This window comes from Crinia signifera, chromosome 1 (assembly GCF_055691185.1).
Source record: "Crinia signifera chromosome 1, ASM5569118v1, whole genome shotgun sequence".
Taxonomy (NCBI): Eukaryota; Metazoa; Chordata; class Amphibia; order Anura; family Myobatrachidae; genus Crinia; species Crinia signifera.
Window position 1 is genome coordinate 158,928,806 of NC_139217.1, and position 10,277 is coordinate 158,939,082.

Genomic DNA, 10,277 nt, shown 5'->3' on the forward strand with positions numbered 1-10,277 from the left:
CTAGTTGTAATGAACCGAGAGAGCAACTTTGCAGCTTGGCGATAAGGGATGCAATGGGTCAAAGCACAGACAAATTACACAGCCTTTGGTAAGAGATTGAGCCATCTACTCCCTCCACTGAGTTCCTCCAAGTATGAGAAAGATACGGTGCCAATATACCAGTCACTTCTGGTTGTAACAGGCCATGCAGTCACACTGATTTTTGCTACACAAAGGTGGATTTTCACATTAGCATAATCTAGTAAACAGCAGCCACAGCCAAATGGAAAAGCATAAGCAGATACGCCAGAGTCAGAATCAAGTTCTAAGTTTGCATAAATACCATTAGCATGTACAGGGCATTTACTTTTTATTTTGTTACCTTTTGCAAGTAAAGGACAGTTCCCTTTAGGATAGCATAGAATGTTTTCCATCCCCGTTTTCCTCTTGGAGCTGTAGAAGAAAAAGTGTTATATGATATCAGAAACACACAACAAAATGTGAAATGCCAAAGAAAAGTAAAGCTTATATTACTATTCATGTCAAATCAGAGAACGTTATCATTCCTGGTCTAGAAGGTCAATAAATGTAAGCACCGTAGGCTTATTATACAGAGAGAGAAAGTTATTATTTATTAGCATATATAGAGACAGTAGTAGAAGTCATAAAACAAGACTAGTGGGTAAATATAATGAAGGGCGATATATCAAAAATGAACAATTTTCAAAAGATTTTGGAGCAAAATATAATGAAGCAATATTGTGACTTACAAACAAATAATAAGAGGTTGATCATTTAACAATCACCTCGTTTTAGACATTTTTAAATGAAAGAAAAAGGAAACTATGAATTCAAAGTTAAATAACATATATAGGCCCTTATTCTGGTTCACTCGCAAAGGCAAATTCCTTTTCAAAGGGCAAAACCATGCACACTGCAGGTGGGGCAGATGTAACTTGTGCAGAGAGAATTCGATTTGGGTGAGTTTCTTTTGTTTCTGTGCAGGGAAATTACTGACTGCTTTATTATTACACTGCAATATACTATAGATCTCACTTTGAAGTAAAACCCCACCCAAATCTATTTATCTCTGCACATGTTACATCTGAGAGCCCCCCCCCCCCCTCCTGCAGTGCATATGGTTTTGTCCATTTGATAAAGAATTTGCCTTCGCGAGTGAACCAGAATAAGGGCCATAGTAACACCAATAACCATATAATGTGGGCCAAGGATTATTGGTATTTAAATTTACCATCTTAGATTAGCTATAAAAAAAAAAGGTAATATACATTACAAACTATTTCCCTTTTAAAAAATGAATGGTCCCCAGTTTGGATGAGGCATGCTGGGTAAAGAAATGATTACTGGTCATTAAACAGCAGGCAATACTTTCATCGGAACATTTAATAGGACCATTCACAGTACGTACTGTGCAGGATTTCCACAGATAAATAAAACCATATGCAATATAACCACCTAGGTCACTGCATTGATTTGTTATTACATTGCCTTTTTAAACTTGTTTCCCTTAGGAATTCTCAAAATCTATTTTATGGTTTAAGTATATTTTAAATATTTGATATAAAAGATGAGCTTAATAAGATTTATCCTATAATTCCTCTTGGATTTTCTTAATACAGCTGAGCACTGATAAAGTAGAAAAAAAACAACAACCTGCTGTTTAAAAATCTAATATCACTTTGATTCAGTTCAGAACAACACACTATTACTAAACAAATGAGTTAATCCCCATGTGTTACTGCTAAAGCTGCTGTACCATGCAGCTAGGAGTGAGATGCATGCTGTGAATACCAATGAATTTCGGGTGAAGGACCTTGTGTAATGGTAATGAAGGAAATGTGATAAGCAGCGGTGTTGTATGCTGTTGCAAGGACTGAGACACCCACTTCCAGCATCTGCAGGAATATCCTTAGTGGCGCCATCAAAACTTACACCAGCTCTATGGTACAGATGGAGCCGTATTACTGTTGCCGTGATACATACGCACGTGCGTCGCGGCAGCAACTAGGTGACTTATACCCCTTTCAGACATATGTGAAAATCCCAGGTTTGAACGCACATCAACCCGGGACTAGCTTATGTCTGAAAGGGTCTAGCTGAGATTTCACTCCCTGATCCCAATCACCTGAAATTGACCCTGGTCTCCAAGTGAAATCCCGGGTAGTGTGTCTAAACAATTGCACAATGTAATGCATATGGGCAGTGGGTGCAAATATACACGCAAGCCCATAGACAGGCACATCTCCTATGGCAAACTAGATACAGGATGGAATGGTCGCAGCCACAATGAGCCTGGCTACATTTGTATGTCCAAATTCTCTATCGGGGTGGGGCCTCTTATGTGAACGTCTGTGTATGCAATTCCTTACTGAAATGGCTGCGGCACTCCTAAAACATGCCCACCACTTTGCATACATTTATAACCACCTCCCTGTCCCCGCACAGGAACGCACATCACTTTTCTACAACATTTCTAATACAGTCTCTCTATTGCAACAGTGCCTTGTTTTGCTTATGTGAAGTTGCATGATGCATGCCGTTGGTTTTCCAGTTAACAACTGTGAAATATACTGGAAGCCCGCCACTTTCATAAATAAAAAATAAAGAGGCCTGAAAATCCAACAGCAGTATGGACTTTCTCATATAACCTCTTAATTGTGCAATGCTCTTCAACATATATCTAACCACTTGACTGATATTGTTGCATCAGATTACTGCAGTAAAAGATGCTAACTTGGTCGCAGCTGCTTCCGACAAAGAATCAGCCCCATCATGTCATCATGCACCATAAAAACTTAAAAATTGTTATGTAAACGTTAAAGACAAATAAATAGATAAATTATATAACATGTACCTAAAAACAATAAAGGAAAAATAGTGCCCATTTATGGTGCTTATGGCATATCATTTAGTATTTACTTGCTCCCACAAGGTGGAAGCATATAGGGAGGGATCCTAAAGCCACACTGAAGCAGATTTATTAAGCCTTCCAGTCTTAATAAATCTGCAATACTGTATTGTAGTCCGTATAAAATACAACTGGTGAAACTTAAAAGACCATTCCTACACCAGACCGCACACATCCATAATGATATCCAATAAATTGACTGCCAGCCATTTGTTTCCCAATTCCACCATTCCACAATTGAATTCTACAGAATCTAACACCTGGGGAACTGCAGTGTTGCCTTTTCTATCTCTGCTATATAAAGTCACAAAAAAAACGACTTTGCAATACGTGTGATCACAAGAAGGGAAATGTTATTATACATAAATCATAGCATCATGTCCTCTGTATTTTGATGTGCAGTATCAGATTGGACAGAGGGTCTGACAGATACTTGTACAGCATGTGCCCAGCTGACGTTCAAGCATACAAGATACAATTTGTGTAGAACAAGTAATGTACAGGTATCATAGATGTTGCTTATTGTGAACTATTACTCTCCTGACATTTTTTTCTACAGGACATTTTAGTTTGATGGAAAAGACTGCAAGTCACACATTGATTGCCAATATGAGACCCCTATGAGGAAACAGTGTGGAATGGTAAGAGAGCATTGCTTGGAAACCAGCCATTAGGCATGAATACTAACTATAATGTAAATCTCGTACTTTTTTGAACTGTTATCTGGCGCAGCATAATCATATCCTAGAATTACAATACAGTCATTTAAAACTAAATGCATATAAATGTAATCTGTTCAATTGCCAAGAATGACTAATATATTTCCCAAGATGTGGGGTGGATCAACTTGAAGAATCAGTACATTATCATTTATCTGTGATTACTGAACTGCTGTACTTGCACTTGTGTGACTTCTACAAAATGTCCATAATAAAGATGTCTTTGTTATTGATCTCTCTCTCATTTTGCAAATTTTAAAGTGTGAGCATACAATGCCTGATTTGGATTTGTTTGCAAGCCCAACGATTTACTTATAAATTAGATGTATGTGGGTCTGCTTATGTATAAGGCAGGACCCGTGATATCACTCGCATCTCCCTGACTGACATACTGCGGCATTTGGGGGGAGGAGCAGAGAAAACGACAGAATACATTTTACTAAATGAGGACGTTGCCTTTGTCTTGTAGGCGTGCTGGGCTGAGGGTTTGCTAACTTCCTGGACCCAGCTGACCAGAGGCCACAACCAGTCTGCTCAAGCTTTGATTTATTCAGATTGACTGAGGTCTGCTATAATCTCGACTCCAGACGCTCCCTGATGCATCGGAATTTAATTTGTACAGTACTGCACAGCTGCTTTCCTGCACTTACTCTGCAATACCTTACAATTCTGAATCAGGACATTAGAAAAGGCTAAAATGGAATACATTTGAATTATCGGGGGCAAAGAGATTCTAATGTATAAAAATATTATTAAACTATAGGTCAACCATGACTCAATTACAAATAAATCAGAAAGTTTTTTTTTTTTTTTTCAGCCAGCCGTCGGTAACCTTGAAAGTCATAGAGATTCCTATAACATTCTTATTTTCAAGCGTTTTCGACTTAATTATATTTTTTTGAAGATAATTATTTTATTAGTCCGTGGTATTAACCATGTTTTCTTTTGTTCCATGTTGGAAAAATGAGTGCTAATCCAAGTGACAACTGTCCCAACTGCAAAGACAGTTTGACATACGGTGCCGTAATCGAACTTCGTGAGAAAGGTGCTGATGGTGTTATGGATCTGGGTTTGAACCCCCCCGTTGAAGTACTGTGATAGGCACGTGTGGATGATGGTGGTGGGCTGAGCCCTCAGCCGTGACCGCTGTTTAGGAGGGCCACGGCACACCCTACACTGACTCTATTGGCCTTCTCAGACAGGTGACCGTAGACTGCGGATTGCTAGGCTTCTCCTGTAGTCGCCGCGTTCGAAGGAGCGAGTTAAGCCCGCTCCAACCTGGTTTTATGGTATGACAAGTCTATGGCGACTGCCCGAGACAGGACCAAGAGGAGATCTATCTACAGGCACTAACTGGACAGAACCCCCTGGCTAACGGTACCAGGCCAATGACGGGGAGTGTGGAAGCAATAACGGGGCACCACCAAACAAAACACATGCACACAAAATAGTAAACTCAAAGTAACGGTACCCCAAAACAGGCGTGAACCCACAGCCGTGGGCCTCTCCGAATCATGGTGAGCTGACGCAGGACAATAATAATAACAACTTAGGATAAAGGGCCGCTTGCCCGCAGAAATAAAGAATAAGGACCGGACCGAACCCTCTGGCAGCACAGGATGGTAATGTGTATGCCGGGAGCGACTTAGCAGGACTGGATGGTGCCGAGCTGACCAAGATGGCACCAGATCAAAACTGGACCAGGACCGGGCCAAGACGAGACCGGAACTGGACCAAGACTGGGCTGAGACCGGACCAGGATTGGACGCAGATCACAGCTGGACAACGGCTGAACCACGGCTGGACAACGACTGAACCACAACCAGAACTAGACAGGCCCGAGACAGGACCAGGAAAGACCGGATCAGGACGAGACCAAGACTTGACCGGATCAGGACAGGACCGGATCGGGACAGGACCAATACTGGACCAAGGCAGGACTGTGACTGGACCAGGACAGCGACTGGACGATGACTGGACCCAGACTGCAGCAGGACAAGACTCTGACAGGACTCAGCGTGAAACAGGACAGGACCATGACTGGCAGGACCAGGACAGACCAAGACAAGACAGGACAGAGCATGGGACACTCGCAATATCACCGACGGGGCTGATTAGGGCTGAATCCCTTAAGAGGGATAGTCCAGCCTATCAGCCTCTGCCACAGCTCCAAGCCCACCTGCCCTAATGGCTATCAGGTGGCCGGGCGCACGATCCCCGACGCACCCCGTTGCCTGGCACCTGCTGGGCGGCTGCTGGGGAACGTAGAGGGCTAACAATGACGCTGCCCGGCCAGGCGGAAGTGACATCACCCGCCCGGACACAGCCAGGCGGAAGTGTCCAGGGCGCCCTTCTCAGGACGCCGGGACACTGCTGCGGCGATGCCGCAGCAGCACAACAGTCAGCGCTGCTGACAGTTGGCATAAAAGCAGCAAATATTCTGAGAGGTGACAGTGTTGTTGTCACTGCTGGCTGTAAAGTACACGTACAATGTCGAAACATTATGTTTATAAAAAATACATTCAATTGAAGAAACATGAGTCCAGTAAACCATATTCAAGAAAAACTCAACATGTGTCTGCTGGGTCTTTCTCGATTAAGCGTGATTGCCTTTTCTGTGGGACACTTGATTCCCTTGAAAGTTCTGACTACAGTTACATAAGGATAGATGCTTTTTCCAGGACAATCATGGAGTGCTGTGAAAATCAGTCAAATGACTGGTCATCGAGAGTAAAAGGGAGAATTGAGTACTATGCCAGAGACCTTCATGTAGCTGACTGCATATATCATCATGAATTTAGTGTGAATTTTTCATACCAAATATGATCTGCCAAATCAATTTTGGGATGATTATTCTGGTTTTGCTGAAAAACTTCAGAAATGTCGGCATCCTAATGATGCTTCTCAAGAAGAGGCTTTCTTAAAATTGTGTGCTTATCTTGAAGAAAACGATGAAGAACAGTTGACCATTTCAGAGCTTCATGAGAAAATGAGTTCTTGAATAGCGACGATGTAACTTCTTCAAGCAGAACATATAGTAAGAAAAAGCTGATAGAACATTATGGAGACACAATCTTCATCCGCTTACAAAACATTGTCACATTTAGAGAGAAGACATCACATATACTTCCTTCTTTCTACCGAGACTCACAAGTCCAACGTGATGAAGAAGCACAAAAGATAGCCTTAACTGAAACGGCTGCAATGCTGATTGTGAGCAAAATCAAAGAAAATGTAGTATCTGCTACTGATAACTACCCAAAAGTTGAGGATCTGACACTCCACTCTGCACTCTAGGTCATTCCAGAAACATCACAGAACAGGTTGAAAAAAATATTTGTGGGGAAACAAAATCCACAGAAAGTAGCCAGTATTGGCCAAGCCCTTGTACAAGCAGCTAGACCCAGAGCTGTCATTGATCCCTTGCAGATTGGATTAGCAGTACAGATACACCATCACTATTGATCTAAATTCCTCTAGGAAACTCTTAGAAAGATGCAGTATATAGCTCATCGTATAGTGAACTGCTCTGATTTGAGAAGAATGTTGCAAGTTGTGGCACACCAGATTCATTTTTTGAAGGTAATGAGCTACTTGACTCGTCTTGGTTGTTTGTTGGTGACAAAGTTGATCACAATCTTATGAAAATAGATGGTAAAGGAACATTTCATGGGATGGGCATGACTGCTGCCTTGACACCAGGAATAAAGCGGACATACTGTATAAAAATCATGACAGAAATCCATATAACAGAGACGTCAAAAACTGATATAGTAGAGTTTTGCCAAAAAAAACATTACAAGAGATCATTTTTAAAGATGTTATCAAGATTGTAACATTACAGCTGCCCGGTCCTAGAGCCCAGTGCTGGTCTGACTAGATCGCTTCGAAAATAGCAATAGCTATTGCCCAGCAATAGCCAAAAGTCTGGATATATCTTGTTACATCACCAGTCAGGGCCAGTGTTCTCACTGGAGAACACTGGGTCTTATTCTAGTTCACTCTTTCTGACAAAATCCTCCTTAGAGGGACAAAACCATGTGCACTGCAGTGGGGCAGATGTAAAATGTGCAGAGAGAATTAGATTTGGGTGAGTTATTTTGTTTCTGTGCAGGGAAAATACTGGCTGCTTTATTTGTACACTGCAATATAGATCTCACTTTGAAGTAAAACCCCACCCTAATCTAATTCTCTCTGCACAAGTAACATCTGCCCCACCTGCAGTGCACATGGTTTTGTCAATCTAAGAAGGATTTTGTCAGAAAGAGTGTCACACAGCTGACAAATCGATGTGCAGCGCTGTGTGCTGAGCAATCTTGAATCTATATAACAACAGTATTATTGATATACCATAGTCAAGATACTTACAAATGTGTCCTCATACATCGTTGCAGCCGTCACAACATACACCACTTGGCACACCAGGTTGCGTGACAATCTTCTAGTAGGTCATTTTTTTTTGTAGAAAATATGTCTTAATCACAGCGCAATGCAACTAGATGGCAAAAGGAGACTGTGCAGATTAATTTGTGGGTACTCTTTACCTAGCACGGCGCCCATTGCGGGCATTGAATGCACTAAAAAATCGGGTGCGACGCGACTGACGCGATTTCCCATAGGGAACAATGTTAAATGTCTCAATTGACCCGATTTTCCTGTTTAATGCCTCAATTGACTCCATTTTTCCATAGGAAACAATGTTAAATGGCCCACAGAGGCCAAATAGGCACCCTAAAGTGTGAAATGGCCCCCACAATTGTTAACGCCACCCCACGATCAACGTGAACCCGAAGCGAGGCGAGCGCCGGCGGTACGCGTCCTACGACCTTTTCATACCCCCACTATCCACGTCGGCGTGGAGTTGAGAATAGGATAGTGTGGCGAGCGCAGCGAGCCACTGAGCCCGAAGCGTGGCGAGCCCCGCGAGGGGACGCGGATACCTGTGAACCCCGCGAAGGGACGCGTTTACCTGTGAAGGTATCCGCTGCGCTCGCCACGCTTCGGGCTCGGTGGCTCGCTGCGCTCGCCACACTATTCTATTCTCAACTCCACGCCGACGTGGATAGTGGGGGTATGGAAAAGGTCGTAGGAAGCGTACCGCTGTGCTTGCCACGCTTCGGGTTGACGTTGATCGTGGGGTGGCGTTAACAATTGTGGGGGCCATTTCACACTTCAGGGTGGCTATTTGGCCTCTGTGGGCCATTTAACATTGTTTCCTATGGAAAAATCGGGTCAATTGAGGCATTGAACAGTAAAATCGGGTCAATTGAGAAATTTAACACTGTTCCCTATGGGAAATCGCGGGCATCGCGTCGGTCACACCCAATTTTTAGTGCATTCAATGCCCGCGATTTTTTTACCTGCGATGCCCACGATCAAAATCGTGGGCGCCGTGCTAGGTAAAGAGTACCCATTTGTGTGCAACGGAGTTTCTGAATCTGTACACAAAGTGCTACAATGTAGCAGCCATAGCTTTTACAAGTTCTTTTCTGCACTGTATACATAATCAGTTACTCAAAATATACAAGTGTCATAGATCAAATTAATCAGCACAGTCTCCTCATGTTTCTAGCTACAGGAGACCTGGCTGCTCACTGTTGGATATTAACTATTTGTCTGTTAGTTTCTATGAGTATATTTCAAATGTTGCATACAGTATTTGTCTTGTGTCACATCGCGACAGCTACTGTAATACGTTACTTTAGATCATGGGTCTTCAAACTGTGGCCCTCCAGCATGCCTTGCCACAGTTTTAACACTCCCTTACAGCAAAACTGTGGCAAGGCATGCTGGGATTTGTAGTTTCACAACATCTGGAGGGCCACAGTTTGAAGACCCATGCTTTAGCTCATTTACATTTATAGCCATACACATTCATCTTCCTGTAAGTGTGAACGATCTGAACAAACGCATCACAGCAGCTGTTGCGAGTGTTGACAAAGACATGCTCCATTGTGTTTGGAACTATTTGGTTTATCATCTTGACATCTGTCATGTGACAAAAAGCTCACACATAAAACATATGTAACTTACGCATAAAAACTTACAGACGCACTACACATCCATGAAGGTACTTTGACTAAATCAATAATACTTTAGTTTATATAAAACATAAAATGTGTCTATTTATTTTATAGTAACCCCATAACTGGGGTGGTATAGATCACAGACAATGTCAAGGTCAGAAATAGGTTGACATGCCACGGGTAGACACAAGCATCAGATCGACTTGAAACATGTCGTAATATGAAAAGATCTACATGAGTTTTCCACATGTTTTGCTGTCAATGTCAACACCTTAGCATGCGTACCGATTCGCTCACCATGCGTTGGGCCATGTGCCTGGCTCCGCTAATGCTGCACCAATCACTAATGCATGCCCAATCACATGGATGGTAAATTATGAAAAAGTCCCAAAAATTCTAATACATTTAATAAACTCAAACCACCCTTTTATGTCGACCATTGCCATGTCAACCTACTGATTGTGTCAACCTTTTGACCATGTCGACCTATACATTGTTTGTCAGCCATCCGGAAACCCCTAGTAACATTTTGACACTACAAGAGTGGATTTTGTATTAACAGACCTTGCAAAGCTTTGAAGACAGTTCACATCTTCCAATCATAAATAATTTAAGTGATTCCAG

At 42.3% G+C, this 10,277-nt stretch overlaps 1 protein-coding gene across 7 annotated transcripts in view; it reads right to left on the minus strand.

Annotated features, from left to right (window-relative positions):
• The window catches only part of PSD3 (pleckstrin and Sec7 domain containing 3), a 525,478-nt gene that overhangs the window by 44,444 nt on the left and 470,757 nt on the right, over window positions 1-10,277 (minus strand). For all 7 annotated transcript variants that reach the window (XM_083175230.1, XM_083175238.1, XM_083175249.1 and 4 more), the window contains one exon: window positions 362-432. In XM_083175230.1, the coding sequence (XP_083031356.1) occupies window positions 362-432 (71 nt within the window). The remainder of the gene's footprint in view (window positions 1-361; window positions 433-10,277) is intronic.